Raw genomic sequence first — 16,537 nt, forward strand, 5'->3', positions numbered from 1 at the left:
AGATGAAAAGTGAGAAGTGGCGGTGATGGAAGAGGGGGGAGAAGAAACAGAGATGCAACTTCTGATTCCCTCCAGTTCTTGTTTATTTGTGGGTCGTACAGCATAGACTTGCAATCTAACCAGCATTATCTTATCACAGAACTTCTCCTTAGTAATTTCCTCCTCTCTCTGTCCTTGTATATTTAGGAAATGAATCCAAAATAGGCTTAGTATTAGATTTTAGCAAAGCAAAGCATTTTATTAGCAATCATCAGTATATTTCCTCCCTATATATTACATATAAGGTACATAAAGTAGAAATTACTTCTGGATTATGTTATGTTTTCAATACTTCATGGCCCACTTCATTCTAAGTCTCACAAGATACAGAAATGACTGTCTCGCCTGATGGTCAGGAGACCACGTCAACTATTACTTAACTATGTGCCCCAAAGAGAATGGGCACTTCACCTCTGAACCTCAGTTTTCTCCTCAGTAAAACCCGAAAATAAAACCGACATGTGCAAGGCACCTGGGGTAGTATTTCCTGTATGAAATAATTTCTACAATTTTTTTCTTTGCATAAATCTTCATATATCTACATTATCTATTATAGTATACTAGACTTCCAAGAAGTTGTTTTTAAAGTGGAATTTGGAACATCATGTCATATATCAAATAAATTGGAAAAGATTTCTAATAGAAGAAAGCCAATGTTAAAAGTTATTTAATGGAGAATGTCTTTGCAAAGCAATGAATTATTTTTTGATTTGTCCATCTTGCAAGAGTAGTCCTTGTATGCTGAATAAAAAATATAAAATGTACCTTGGAGATGCATCTGATTGTCTCATTTCATCAGAAAAAATAAGATCCAAAGACATTAATTTAGAAGCCAAGTTTTAGCAGAATTAGGAGTAGAGCTTAAATGGTGCGCATGCCAGTGTCGGCCACCCCAACATCAGGCCCTGCAGAAGAGTCACAGTTTCTCAGTGATGTTTGCACTTCTCTGACTGAAGCCTTGAGAGTTGCACATTGTCCTTATGTTACATTCTGTTGGTTGCATGCCATTATCAAGGTTAGCCAATCCCATACTTGGTGGAGAAGTGTCCAAGAACTTGGCAGATGTATTATAATTGCCACATCTGACTGTAGATGTAAGAAGTCAAAGAGAAGGGGGTGTGAAGTCAAAGTCCCCTTTCACCTCTGTCTGTGTTCCTTGTCCCTGACCCCTATAGAAAGGTCCTCCCTAACTTCTTCCTTCCAGGTTGCATCCATCCTGCAGGTGAGAACACCACAGGGTTTGGTGGAACATCCTGCAGAAACGGTAAAAAGTCTTGAGGTTAGAAAGAGCCCTATTTTCTTTTCTGAGTTTACCTCCCTGTTCAGAAAGCCCCTTATCATTACACTATAATCCTGGACCCCCTGCCTAGTGAGCAGTCTCATGTTCTACAACCATCAATTTTTATTAAAACAGAATTACAAACTGAATGGCTACTGCATGGCATGGCCGTAATAGAATGTGCTAAGTGGTTATACTTCAAGAAACAGGAGATTCACCAGGTGCAGATCCAAAGTTCACAGGGACAGGAGCATAGAGAGAGACCTCCCCTCGCTGACTCCAGCTGGTGGGGGTGGAAAGCACCTCCCTCCTGTTCTGTTTCCCCAGCTTAAACGAGTGTCCATGCTGAGCAACCCCAGAATTACAGACTTGTGCTCGGGGAGTCGTGGTGCTTTTCTGATAAAGTAAGAAAAAGATACATCTCCTTGTCAGAAGAACTTGCAATCTAATCTGGATTCAGTTTTTCAAAACTGCTGCCAAGGTTTCTCTGTATTAGAATCATTTTTTTTCTCCAGCCGAACTGCACAGAAGTTCATCATTCTAGTAAATGTATGCCTCTCAGTAAAGAAATCCATCCCTTCAAGGTCTCTCCCATTCTCCTAAGGCTAATTCAAATTTCACAAACGTTGAAAGGGGGTGTGGAGAGAAAGGTGGGTAGGAACCAGGAGACCCAGTCCTCCCAGGGGACATCTGAACTTACAGCATCTTCTGAGGATACTCAGCCCCATCTTATCTTTATATGTAATTCAAATACCCTGTTCATAATTTCCTCTTAGAAACTGCTTTTGACTCCAAGTTGTTGGCTTTTGAAATGCAAATGCCTTTTTTTTCTGCATTCCTAACGTCCTGTCTTTCCACTGACTGAATACAGTGAATGCAAAGGAATATAAGAAAATATGGGTTCCTTTTTATGGCTGAGTAATATTCCCTTGTGTATATGTACCACAACTTCTTTATCCATTCATCTGTTGATGGACATCTAGGTTGCTCCCATGTCCTAACTATTGTAAACAGTGCTGCAGTGAACATTGGAGTGCATGTGTCTTCTTCAATTAGTTTAATATATGTGGAATGTAGAAAGATGGTGCTGATGAACCTATCTGCAGGGCAGCAGTGGAGATGCAGACATAGAGAGCAGACTTGTGGACACAGTGGAGGAATGAGAGGGTGGGATGAATTGAGAGAGTAGCATGGAAACATGTACATTACCATGTGTAAAATAGATAGCCAGTGCAAATTTGCTGTATGACACAGGGAGCTCAAATCTGGTGCTCTGTGATAACCTAGAGGGGCAGGATTGGGTGGGAGATGGGAGGGAGGTTCAAGAAGGAAGGGACATATGTATACCTATGGCTGATTCATGTTGATGTATGGCGGAAACCAAAACAATATTGTAAAGCAATTATCCTCCAATTAAAAATAGATTAAAAAAATATATATATATGGAAGTTACACCTTGGTTAGCCTGAATCATCACACCTTGTATCTTGTGACCTGGTAAAAATTCACAGGTGTTCATACAGATGTCACTGAAGAAAATATTATGTTACCTTTTTCAATGAACTTACAGCTAATATAGTTTCATTGATTGGTTGAACCAAGTTCATTTTCTACAAATTCATCTTCGATACTGTATAAGAGGAACATTGTCTTGGTGTTCTGCTCACATCAACAGCAGAAATTGCTATATAAAAATGTTTTAACTATGGTGAATTTTCTTTCCTTCCAGAAATTGTCTTATTCGGGGTTAGAGAGCTCTGTGGAAGAACTCTAAGCACTTCCTGTCTCTTTCACGGAGCAAGTGTGGAGTCCATGTCCACTAGGCACTAAGCCCTTATTACTGACTCTGTCCAGTTTGCTGTTTATCTGGGGTGTCCTATGGGTCCGTGCAGTTGAACAAAAGGGATTCGGCTCTGTTTTCCTAAGCCGTCACTGAGAATACTCTCTTTTTTTCTAGTGTCTACCAAATAGTGGTTGAGGAAGAGCGTCCTCGAAGAACGAAAAAGACCACAGAAATCTTAAAATGCTACCCGGTGCCCATCCACTTCCAGAACGCCTCCATACTGAATTCCCAGTACTACTTCGCTGCAGAATTCCCAGCCAACAGCCTCCAAGCGGCTCAGCCCTTTACTATTGGTGATAATAAGACTTACAACGGGTACTGGAACACCCCTCTCCTTCCCCATAAAAGCTACAGAATTTACTTCCAAGCAGCTAGTAGAGCCAATGGGGTAAGTTTTATAAATGGCTGTTTGCTTAGGCTGTTCAGGATTATTAATGCGAACACAGTCAAATCACATATTGTAGTCGTAAGAAGGGAAGTCATGCTTTTGTGTGTTTTTACTTGGAATAAATGTGTTTTATTCTCTCTTTTTAAAAATTATTTTCACCTGGAGAAATTCCTAGGAAAAAACAAATATATTCGTACATGGTTTCAGTAGGAAGAATATATTGTCAATGGGATGGTTTTTATTTTCAGTTTTTACTCGTTACCAAAAGTTGGCTAGTAATTCTGCTTAGCTTACCATTTTACAGGAAAACAGCACAGCTCCAGCACGTACATTCAGCTCATTTACAATTTTGTGAGATTCACAACATCTGTCTTTTCAGCATATTCTGTCCCATTTCTTTGGTGCCACAAGAGTTTATGCTTCTTATAGCTGGGACTAAATTAGTTATCTTTTTTTTTTTTTTTTTTTCTTTCCTAAGAGAAAACAGCTTTAGAAAGATAAGATGAAAACAAACTACAAACTATCAAAGTTGTTTTTGAATTTTTCTTCCCTTTCCTGTTTAGACCAACCCAGAGCTCTCACGAGACAAGAAAGTCTCCTTAGAGAAAAGGGTGACTTTTTCAGACTCAACAGTGGTTTTTCCGACTACCTTTGGCCAGTGAGAATCAGGGAGACAGGTTTTCCCCACAAGTGTTTGCACAGGGAGTCAGTGAGGGGTCTGGAGAAGGGAGTTTGGGGCCCCCCACCAGGCGAAGCCAGTTCTGTGCATAGCTGCTACCCACCGCCTGCTGACAGATGCCCACAAGCACCACCACCAGCATCCCTGGAGCCAGAAAATGTATCAGAGGTAATCACATGTGCTTAATGCCACACTTGGAACAATGAGACCTCCCCTTATCTGTGTTTAAGAAGAACTGCAGAGATTTTATTGGTTTCACAGAAAACATGAATAGTGATTTTTCTCCCCTCTTTATTTAACACAGGAAACCAAAATAGACTGTGTCCGAGTGGCCACAAAAGGTAGGTTGAAACTGTGGGTTGTTCTGGTTTCTGTCCTCTCCAATTTTAGATGGTATTTCAAAACTTCTTGAAATGTTCACGTCGCTGAAAGAAGTGTGTTGGACATGTGTGTGTCCCCATGTGTGTACTAGGATTGTATGGCGGTGAACTATGTTTCATGTAGATTTTTTTTTCAAACAAGAAGTCATATTGCTGTGTTTCAAGCAGTTTTCAGTGGTTATCTTTTTAAAAATTCTATTAAAATAGAATTACTTTTTATATGATCGCCTATCTGTGTTTTAAACCGTAGTACCCTACCTAGTAATACTGTGTTTAGTGAACCTCAGATGCAGGACAGTAAATTACCTCCTGCTGTTTTAAAGCAATTTGTTGTTTAGTCGCTAAGTTGTGTCCGACTCTTTTGCAACCCCATGGGCTGTAGCCTGCCAGGCTCCTCTGTCCATGGGATTCTCCAGGCAAGAATACTAGAGTGGGCTGCCATTCCCTTCTCCAGGATACCTTTCCAACCAAAGGATGAAACCAAAGTGTCCTGCATTGGCAGGCAGAGTCTTTAATGTTGAGCCACCAGGGAAGCCCTTTAAAGCAATTATCTAGTTATAATCTGTAAAACACAGTCTGCTTGGGCTCTTTTCACTGGTGACGTGTGTCTCTCTCAACCCAGGGACCAGGAGATGTTACTGTGGACCTTCTGTTTCCCAGGCCTGGTTATAATCCTGAAAAAATGTGATCAAGGAAGAGATGTAGATTAGAGTCAATCAGCATAAGCTCTGCACCTCCTAAAGAAGAGACTGCAGGGGTGTGTGTGTGTGTATACATGCTGTGACCTCATCTTGTCAACCTTGCAGTGTGCTTTTAACCATCCCGTGGAAGTGTATAAATACCTTTAGAAATGTCCAAAGCTACATGAGAACAAGGCAGCATGCATTAACACTTGTAGTTAAATACACTCTTTCAAATCATTAGACAGGACATGAGGACAATGAGCAAGTGCTGTGAGGCTGAATTTAGAAAGGATGGCAGAAAGCCCCAGGTTTCGTCAGATCACAGGGACTGCCTTGATGACTTCTGTTGGATGAAAACACCTTGTTGTTTTTGTCGTTTGGCGTTCAGGCCACAGAGTTTAAATAGATTACAGGTGCCCATCGGCATTTTCAAAATTCTCATGTCCTGAAGATACATGACCTCTTTATCCCGTTGACTTGACAGATATTCTTGATTTCCATTTATGTGTTAGGCCTTGTGGGATGTACTTAGCTCATTTATATTTTGTTTGTCCTCATGGGCTCATAGCTCAATTTCCAAGAATCTCCTTATATTGATTTTAAAATTCTCAATTCTTTATATTATATTGTACTTGATTAAGAGCCTTTATTTGTAGGGCTAAATTACTTTTTAAAAAATGGAGCTACAGACATTGATGTGTTTTCTAAATTGTAATTCACTTTTAACTATTAATTATTACAGTATGATAAGGCCTTTGAGTGAGGTGTTGACCATCTTAGGCCTCCAGATCATGACCCATGCTCAGATTGCTTTATTGAATTCTGAAAACCCAGTTCCAGAATGCCTAATTTATAATGCCTTGCCTTTCATGTCACAGCTGAAAGTTAAAATTGCTTTCATATGCATGTTCTCATTTATTTCTTCTAAATTACTGTGAAAACAGAGACACAAATTGCTATTTTTCTGAGATGAAAAAAATGCATATTTGGGGAGACGAATTGACCTGCCATTGACACTCATCTAATAATCTGTGGGTCAAGGCTTGATCCCAAGTGTTTGGACTCCTACACCAGTTTCCCTGTATCTCCTGGCTTTCACCCAGCAGATCCTCTGGCCACTCACGCTTTTTGCAGTGTATGAGTATCTGTCCTCATTTTTACTAAAACTGAGTCAGTGCCCAGTTGACTCAAAACAACAAAATATCTGCTATCTTGTTCATTTGCATAGTTAGGTAATTATATAAATAACACACTAGTAAACATGGAAATCTGATGTTTGCTGTTTTCACAATAGATTGAATTAGATGGTGATTTGGATGGTTTTCTTCCATCATCAACTAGATTTAATCAATATTGTAATTTGTTTTTCAATTCACCAAAGGATGATTAAGCAATCGGATGACCTGATTGACTAAATATTTCCCCGCTCAGATTTTCTGAGTCAGTTTGCAAACATTTACACAGCAACAAACTCTATTCTATCAAATAAACTTGGGGAGAAAGAGGGAAATAGATTCTAATATTCATTGCACCCCATTGTTATTCCTGCTCATAAAATCATCACCAAGGAGGGAACCTTGGGAAGTGCACTCCTTGTGGGTGAAACTACAGTGTTTGATACTATTTTACTTCATTAATTTCTACAGTTACAGATTCAGCAACCTTCCTTTACTGCACCGTCTAATGTTTCCTCATCTTTATAATCAGATAATTTTTTCTGATTGATACTAAAATTGATTTTGCAATGAAGGAAGCCATTCCGTCTTGACCAGTCAAAACAGAAACAGGCAGGTCTGATAATGTTACTGACACCATATCGTAAAGATGTTTGAAATTTAAAAGAGTTCAGATGTCTTGACTGTTCCTGCCACATATTGCTGACAGTATAGTGGCTTAACTGAATTTTCAGACACTAAACCACTATCCTAAGCAGCATTTTGAATTTACAAAGATTTCAGTGTTCTCATGAAACAACTGTTGACATGTATCTTTATAGAGCAAGTATGGAAGTAGATTTTTTTTCCACAAGGAACTAATTTGTAATTTCAAACACAGATATGTCTCTTAAAGATGTGTTTCATGATAATTTGAAATTTAATGTAGTGATTATTTTAATCATATTTCAAGGGTATGTTTTGGTACTAGTTATCTCAAATATAAAGCCTCGTAAAAATTGGACACAGGAAAATACCTAAGATGTGTTATTACATGTCTTTATATATTGAAGAATCAACAGCATTTTTATGTATCCTCCTTTAATGTATATATCTAATTTCCTCATAAGTATATGTAGCTTTATTTTGATTATTAGCTATAGGCAAACTCTTTCCAGAATATTCTGTCTCTTACATTAAAAAGACATTGTATGATGACACTATATTAATACTTGATGTTTGAGGGTTAGTCTCCCAATTCATAGAATTCTTTTTAATCTTTATGGTAGAATACATAGAAATTTTCCTAGTTTTTATTTTTTATTTTTAATCACATTCACATGTTTATAGTTGAATTCTTTTTAAGACCACTTGATCCAACTGTGTCTTAGGAATCAGTGTACATCCCTTATGGCTGCCTTATAGTAACTAGTAGGGTGGAAACTCCTTTCTGCTAATTTTGGAAGACTTTGTTGATAATTCTAAACTGAGAGGATACACTTAAAAGTAAAAATCTGTTTTGTTAGTCGGTTAGAATTTTTGTCTTAAATGAGGTATAGTCATTCCAACTGATACAATAATTAGTTTAAACTGTATACTTTGCCTTAATCTCCCATAAAATAATGTTTTCCATGACATAATGCCAGCTATGTTTCTCCTTGACAATATATACATTTGGAAACTTGTTATACTTTTTATTTTTTTAATTTTATTTTATTTTTTAACTTTACAATATTGTATTGGTTTTGCCATATATCAAAATGAATCTGCCACAGGTATACATGTGTTCCCCATCCTGAACCCTCCTCCCTCCTCCCTCCCCATACCATCCCTCTGGGTCATCCCGGTGCACCAGCCCCAAGCATCCAGAGGACATACATAGACTGTAAGTGAGGAGACAGAAAAAGATACTTCATGCAAACAGAAATGACAAGAGAGTGGGAGGGTCGCAGTGCTCATATCAGACAAAATAGACTTTGAAACAAAGTCTATAAAGAAAGATAAAGAGGGATATGTATAATGATTAAAGTATCAATACAGGAAGAGGATATTATAGTTGTCAACTTATAGGCCCCTAATATAGAAGCACCTAAATACATAAAACATATACTAGCAGACATAAAGGGAGAAATTGACGGGAATAAAACAATAGTAGGAGACTTTAACACCCCATTCAAATCAATGCACAAATCTTCCAGAAAGAGAATTGATGAGGCAATAGAGATCCTAAATGATACAATAGGACAGTTAGACTTAATCGATATCTTCAGGAAATATCCGGAAAACCAGAGTACAGAGTACACATTCTTTTCAAGTGCACATGGAACATGCTGTAAGATTGAGCATGTTCAAGGACTCAAAACAAGCCTCAGCAAATTTAAGAGGATGAAAAATATTTGAGGGCCTATTGTATCAGGCAGAGTGTAATCTAAAAGACTTCTAAGTATAGATGTATATCCAAGTATAAATGTATCACTTTTTAAATTTTGAAGATTTTGAGTTAATAAACATTTGGAGGTTTTTGTTTGTTTTTGGTGTTTGGGGGAGGGTGTCATTTGTCTTCCTGTCCTTGCTGTGATTTGAATAACAGCAGTATAGCTAGAAATCAAGACAAAAACTGCATGAAAACATATGCTGAATTCTTTCCAAAAGTATTATAGTAGACAGATATAAACCCTAAAGAAAAAGAAAACAAAACCATTATTTTAATGTCATATTTTAAAGGTGAATTTTCTGTGCACAAATGCTTCACTGTTTCTAAGTGTAGTCTTTCACTTACATTTGTATGGCAATGTGCTTTGCTGGGAGACCTTCAGGAAACTTTGAAGGATTTCTATTGTCCTGATACAATTTCTAACTATATTCAGAAATGTGAATGTTTCTTTTTTTAATCACTAGGCTCTTTGAGAAGTTCCTCTAGACTGTTTTTCTGTTCACTGTTTTGTTCAAAGAAATGCCATCCTTTCTAGGCCACAGTGCTTACAGAATGAAAGTACAGTGAAAAGAAGAACTGAAAAGAATGTCTGTCGAGATGTAAAGCTAATTAAGATTCCTTTTAATTACTCATATTCAACACGCGAGAAAACAAATTATATAGCAAGGCTGCTCATGTATGCTAATCTGCTAGCATTTAGCTATGGATTTAGAAATAGAAACGTAAATATGATACACATTTGCTGCTCTGTGTTTTACAGAGAAAATATTTCCTTTTCTCAGTCTGAAACAGTCTTCATAATGCATGTCTTGAGTGTATGAAGGGTCCCGAGAAGTTCCTAAGAAAAAGAAACCTGTTTATAGCTTTGTTCAACCCCAACGTTTCTAACTTTATTTGACCCAAACTCACTTCTCAAGGAACCCTGGAGTTACATAGAACGTAGTTTGGTGGCTGCTGATTCATCAAATTCCAGAAGACTCCACCACCAGTAACTGACACACCGGTGTGCTGCTTAGTGTGCTGTGTGCACCTCTGTCCCTAAAGGAGACCCTAGGTTTATCAGCACCAGATGCCATCTTTAAGGCACCGGGATTTAGCAGTATTCTCTTCTGTAGTGCATTCTTTTGGTATTTAAGACATAGTACAGCCAGTTTTCCTGTAAAGAGTAGCCGGTAAATATCTTAGGCTTCCTGACCAACCCACAGCACCTCCATTTCAGCCCCTCAGCCCTGCCTCTGATGTGCATGAGCAACCACCATCATGGGTGAACAAGGAACATGGCCTTGTGCCAATAAAACTTTATTTGCAAAGGCAAGCAGTGGGCTGGCTTACCCCTGCTGCTGCTGCTGCTGCTGCTGCTAAATTGCTTCAGTCGTGTCCAACTCTGTGCGACCCCAGAGACAGCAGCCCACCAGGCTCCCCCGTCCCTGGGAGTCTCCAGGCAAGAACACTGGAGTGGGTTGCCATTTCCTTCTCCAATGCATGAAAGTGAAAAGTGAAAGTGAAGTCGCTCAGTTGTGTCCGACTCCTAGCGACCCCATGGACTGCAGCCTACCAGGCTCTTCCGTCCATGGGATTTTCCAGGCAAGAGTACTGGAGTAGGGTGCCATTGCCTTCTCCAGGGCTTACCCCTATTTTATAGTAATTTGTAATAAAATCAAGAGATCCCTTGTAACTAAGAATAATCGTCACAAAGGAACATTTTACAAAGCAGAACATAATCAGATAGAAAATCCTGAACTTTTCCATTTGAGTTTTGAGTCACAGGTTTCAGCTTACCTTCCTTTGAGTTGTGAATGCATGGCTGCCTGACATAGGTCAAAAATCTTTTTGTTCATTATCATTTACCAATTTCAGTATCGGACAGATGTTCAGTTTTTATGGATACAATATAATTTTTCTTAGAAGTAGAGTGGGTCAGATTTTCCTGTAGTTAATGGAAAACCTCACAGGAATGTTGGTTGAACACCAGTATCTATGACCAAGCAAGTGTTCTGTGTATAAACTTGGAATTGGTACCAACTTTTTCACAAGTCTTAGAAATATCATTTTACTATTTGCAATTCATTACATCAGTACACAAAATCTCAGGCTGTGTCAAACCAAAAAGAAAATTTCTTTGTAATACTTTGAGAGTTCTCCCTTCTCTGACCAAACTGTTAAGTTTATTCATATCACTGAGCAACACTAAAAAGTTTTCATTAATAACATGTGAAAGACGATGATACCACTTTTAAAGCCAGTGGCTGCTGCTGTTTGGTTATAAGGAGAAGCACTAGTTGAAGGGTGCAGAGGGATATTTCAAATATTATGCACTGGCAGTTTTGGGTTTAATTGTCTGCAGATGGTAGATGATCTATGTCCCTTACTCATTGCCACATTTCTAACAGCACCCGGGCTGTTCCGTGTAAATTAGTAATCATTCATGTAAGCCTGTCCTTAATTCTCCAATATTTTTTCTTTGCATCATTTTCCAGCTGTATCATGTTAGAACTGACGTTTTAATTTTCTTTATTTTTTTTTCAATATCTATGTGTCATAAATGTTAACCATTTAAACTCAGCTGCTGAGCTGTTTAGGCAAACTGAGCAGCCCGCCTGCTCTGCTTCAAGGCTCTTAATCACACCTCTGGTCACATGTTAACCATGATAACTAGAGCAAAGGCAATGATTAGTCTTTTTGTTTTCAACTGGTGTTTTGAGATGCATTTTTTTTCTTTCCCTGCATGCGACAAAATAAACTTCCTAAATGGAAATGCTCTACACAAAATTTAGTGATCAGAGAAATTTCTCAACATAAAAATGTTTTTAGTGAAGGAAGATAGTATTCTCCACAAAGGGGATTTTAGCAAGAAGAGCAAATATTGTGATTTAAGCAGAAGAATTTTAAATAACCTAATACATTTTGAAAGCTGCAAGTTTGGATCATCAGAATTTGCAATGAATCTTTCTACCCTCTACTCAGTAGCAGTTAAAGACACTATTCAGTCTAGCTCTTTCTTTAGAGTTAATGTTTTTACTTTTTGTTTTTATTTTCTCCTATAGTCAATTTAACCAGAATCTCAGCCCAAGCTTGCAACTATATAGAAAGCTAACTGCCTGATGAAAGCCTGTCTAAGGGAAATGAATTCAGAACATTCAACAGCTCGCTGCGGTTGTTTTCTCTTTTCCTTCTCTTTTTGTTGTTGGAAGAAAGTTGAGACGATGTGATATGCGGATGGAGATTCTCCTTGCTAGCCTAGCTTCAGTCTGGCTTTTTCTTCCCTCATGCATGCTGACCTGGGGATCTTCCTTTGCCATAGCTGCGATAATCGTGACTCAGCTTACGACACCTCATATTCGCATCGCCCCTGCCGCAGGCGACGACCAGCTGACAGGTCAGACGTTCAAGTACAGACGAGTCATCTTGCCCATCTCCTGCTCATTTTTCTCAGCTTTGTCTCCCCTCTGCATCTCCTCCTTCGCTTTAAGGCTTGTTGACAGTGTCTCCGACTCTCGGTGCCGACGTGTGCCCGCGTTGATGCCATGGTGTGCTCATTGTTCTGTGTGCACTTGTGTCCCCTGCATCCAGCACAGCCCCGCCGCATGACCTCATTGTCTGTCTGTCTGTCTGTCGGTATGCTCCTCTCTAGCTTAACGTTATACAGAATGAAATTTGTTGGATTTGCCATGGCAGTGCCATCAAAGTCGATCTCTATCAAAACACATAAAGGTGTTTCCCCAGTTATCCACGTTAATCTAGAAAGGCGTCAAGATTTGAGCATGAGAGGTCTGTTTTCACCTTGCAGGGTCTAGTTTGCACACATTTAGCAATCCACAGGCTCGTCTGCCTTCATTAAATGAAGCCACTCGAAACTGTTTGGGTGACGCTGTTCAGACGGCTTTTTGAGTTCCCACCAGTAGAGCAGAGTCGATTGCATTCCTTACAGAGCCTTGTTTCAAAGCACACTGTTTATAGACAGCAGAGACAAATCTGCAAGTCAAATGCACTGAATAATTTATGGAAGTTTTTAAAAAATTGAATGGCTGAGAGTTGCATAATTGAACTGCATGCTTCTTTATACCAGGAAGAGTTAGCTTGTCCATCCCTCTAAAGGTGTGTGGACAAACACATAAACTCACATAGGAAAGGAATCCGGTAGATTCCTGCACATCAAAGGTGAGTAGTTAGAGCATGCCAGAAGACCAGCTTTGGTCCTGCAAGATAAGCACACCATCATCAAGATTTCTAACACCATCACGTGGGCAGGACTCTAAGTGTGCTTTCAGAGCATCACCAGTGTGGGAGTTCATTGCATGAGTTGTAGGCATGATGCAAGCCGAGTAAGAAACACAGCTGCTCTCCGTAGGATTTCCCACTCCTGCAACTGTTTCATGTGTATGAAATTAAGGAATATACCCTACCATTCAGGGGGAAAAAAAGTAAAGCTTAACTCATACTAAGAATTTTTGATGGAGGTTTAAAGTCTTCTGTGAGCTTAGTATTTTGGAAAATCAAGCAGCTGAGACTCAGGAAAACTATAGACTGCTTTTTAAAGAAATGTAGGATAATTTTACTTCTTTCCCTGCTGTAATTCCATACATGTTTTCAGGCCTCTGTTTTTAGAGCCTAAAAGCTGTAAACTTGTTAGCAGTTCTGCTGCCCTGGCTTTCAAGTTTCTTTTAAGCGGATTTCTTTTACTGCGTGAAGTTCTGATGGTCACAGATACGCTCTTATCCTGAATCTGTGACATGTTCCTCCCAACAGTAAATTTCCTTAGGGGATCATGTCTTTTCTTATATAGATCTTCTCCTCCGAAAACCTTTACATGTCAGGCCTGGCCCATGGTTCTCTGCATAGGGTTCAGTGTCCATCACCTGGAAGGTAATCTGGGCTCTTCAGCAAGTCTGACCTCCCCATTGTCCGAGTTGGCACCAGTCCCTGGCCAGCAAACATTAAAAACAAGTCAGCCCCACCATTGTAAAACCAATACCTGTAGGAAATACAGTTAAATAACCCTTTTTGAGATTTTCCCTAAAGCCGCTACCTTTGAGTTTAGCCCATTGTTTACTAGGAATGAAGTAAGAGACATTTTGAATATCATGTTCTTTCTAAAACTTGCATGATTAAGAAGACACCTCATTAATCAGCCTCTTTCACGAGGCTTTCAGATCCAGGGCACCTTACTATTTTGGAACTAGTCTGCAGGGGAAACAGATGTAGCTGAAGTATAATGGTAGCCATTCTTTTAAGGGCTGCAGGTGATCGCCAGCGTTTACTTTGGTTTATTAGGGATGAAAATGGCAGAGTGTTAGAATAAGCCCCCCAAACTAGTGCAAAACTACTCTTGTCATTTTTTTATAGTAGTTCCTGCTGCTGTTGGTGATGGTTCCTCTTACCCAGATAAATTCAGGCTCAATTAATTTTTTTCCTTTTTCCATTTGCATCAGCCCATCCATTGGATAGCAAGTAGCTTGTGTTCTCTGTCGTTTTTAATAGATTTATTCATGAGTTGTACTGCAAGCTTGAGAGCTCATTCATTCAATCACTGATCGACATTAATCGAGCACCTTCTGTGTGCCAAGTCAAGGGAGGGCACTGACTCCCACAAATACATTTACTTTCTAGGGTTGCCCAGACTCTTGGCATCAGACACATTTGCACACGTGACACCAAAACCTACACACACATGCTTTTATGGATGAAAAATGACTCTCACGCTTGTTGCACAGTTGAGAAGAGACAACAGCTTTGTAGCAATGGGGGAAAGGACATGAATTTCCAAGTCTTTCTTGTGGTATTGAGTTGCTTAGGAAATGGTCCATGGGGCTCTTCTGAATCTTTCACATCTCTGACGCAGTGTTTACCAGATCAATGCAGGCCCTTCCAGAAGTCAGCGGGAAATCACAAGGGATGCATTCTGAATGATGTCTTCAGCAGTTTTCTGGTCTGTTTTGTTTTAATTGTGCTGATGTTTCGCTGCTACAAATGCTGTCAGATGCTGTAGGTAGAGGAAACAGTGATAAGACAGTGAGTCTTCCACAGCCTGGATCCCGGGATGTAATCCATGCTGGCTTGGTCCATCCCGGTGTATATAGTATGCCCCCTTCCTTCTCTGCACAGAGAACATAAGCAACCCACTGACCTCCATGTCAGACACAACCAAATAGCCCATGAGAGTTAGCTGGTTTAATTCACTAAATGAATGGAGCTCAGATGCAGGATGCTGGTCTGGCATCGCGCTGGGACTGTTTCATAAACATTTTTGACTCAATCAACTGTAAGAATACATCACCACCAGTATACACACAGACACAGACATTTAACTGAAGCAAAAGATTTAGAAATCGTTCTACCAGTGCCGCTCCCTGGATAAGCTGCACTCTGACCTGTTCTATTCTGTCCTATCTTATTCTGTTTCATCTTTATTAAAAAAAAATTTAGTTGCTACCTACTAAGCTGATTTCATTTCCCACTAATGGGTTATAACACACAGTTTAAAAAAAAAAAAAAAAACAATGCTTTACTAAACCACTATAGTTAGGGAATTGTGAAAGGGAACAGAATATATAATTGGAATAAAGGTCCTGTCTTACCTCAAAATTTATGCTCTAATGAGAGCACACAGAGAAAATTCTAGAAATTGGAAATGCTTCTGCTTTCTACTTGGTTCTCTTAGTTCCTTTATTAATTGTCTGTAATATAGAACTGCTTTGGGAAGAAAGTAACAACTACACATGCTAGATATTTCTCTTTAAGATTTTTTTTTACTTTACTTTATAAATAACTCTAGGCTGTTTATTTTATATTAATATATTTCTGTTTAGGATTTAAAACCCTGGTCAGCTCTGAGATGCTGTGGAGAATGAGTTCCTTCAACAAATACTTCTTATCATCTGTTTTGTTTAAGCCCTACATCTTAAAATGATAAGATCCATATAGTAGAGTGTTTATAAACAAAGTGACTTCTGGGATTTGAGTACAATTGAGATATGTCAGACCATGGAGAATTACTTGCTAGATATAATTAGTACTAAATATAATAGAGAACTAGCCAACAGTTATTTCTACATAAAATTTGAAGTTTTTGAAAAAGGTACATGTACCAGATGCCTGTACTGTCAAAGATAAACACAGCCCAACATCAGCCAAAGTCGTGAAAACAGATTTTATTCAGTAATTACTAACTTGTAAGGGACTGAGCTGAGCTCCAGTCTGACTTGCTCAGAGGTGACTGGGACTTTACAAGGAAAATGAGAGAGTGGGGAGCAGGTGATGGGGACTCAGTAGGGTCAGGGAGATGAAACGTTGGTCCATGTGACACCATCCGGCACTATCTGACTGGCGTCTGTCAGACTTCTGTCATCGCACAGAAGCTGGGAGCTGGGACCCTGTCCTCAGGGGTCTCTGGAATCCAAAGTCAGTTCTTCGGGCAGCCTTGAGTTTCTGTGGTGGGCACTTTGAGGGGCCTAGAGTTCCCAAGGGATGCAGCCTTGAGCTGTTAGAAATTATGTTCGCCTTTGTTCACGTCTCTGTGGGCCCAGGTGGGGTCCTGGTGGGAAGAGACTCAGAGGAGCCTCCTGGGGTCTCGTCCCAGACCAGCATCCTTGTTACTCCCCCTCCTTCCCAAGGGACCAGCGGTGACTCACTGGACGGGCGACACGTGGAAAAAGCCATGA

At 39.5% G+C, this 16,537-nt stretch overlaps 1 protein-coding gene across 6 annotated transcripts in view; it reads left to right on the forward strand.

Moving 5' to 3' along the window:
- The window catches only part of PTPRM (protein tyrosine phosphatase receptor type M), a 665,820-nt gene that overhangs the window by 414,257 nt on the left and 235,026 nt on the right, over positions 1-16,537 (forward strand). For 5 of the 6 annotated variants that reach the window (XM_086373135.1, XM_086373137.1, XM_086373136.1 and 2 more), the window contains 2 exons: positions 3,276-3,549; positions 4,533-4,569. In XM_086373135.1, the coding sequence (XP_086229261.1) occupies positions 3,276-3,549; positions 4,533-4,569 (311 nt within the window). Of the gene's footprint in view, positions 1-3,275; positions 3,550-4,532; positions 4,570-12,180; positions 15,422-16,537 lie in introns of those variants that run through there. The other variant, XM_086373140.1, reaches the window with a different exon arrangement.

The sequence above is a fragment of the Bos grunniens genome, chromosome 24, assembly GCF_055505025.1.
Source record: "Bos grunniens cultivar Pamir isolate PY7600 chromosome 24, Bosgru_T2T1.0, whole genome shotgun sequence".
Taxonomy (NCBI): Eukaryota; Metazoa; Chordata; class Mammalia; order Artiodactyla; family Bovidae; genus Bos; species Bos grunniens.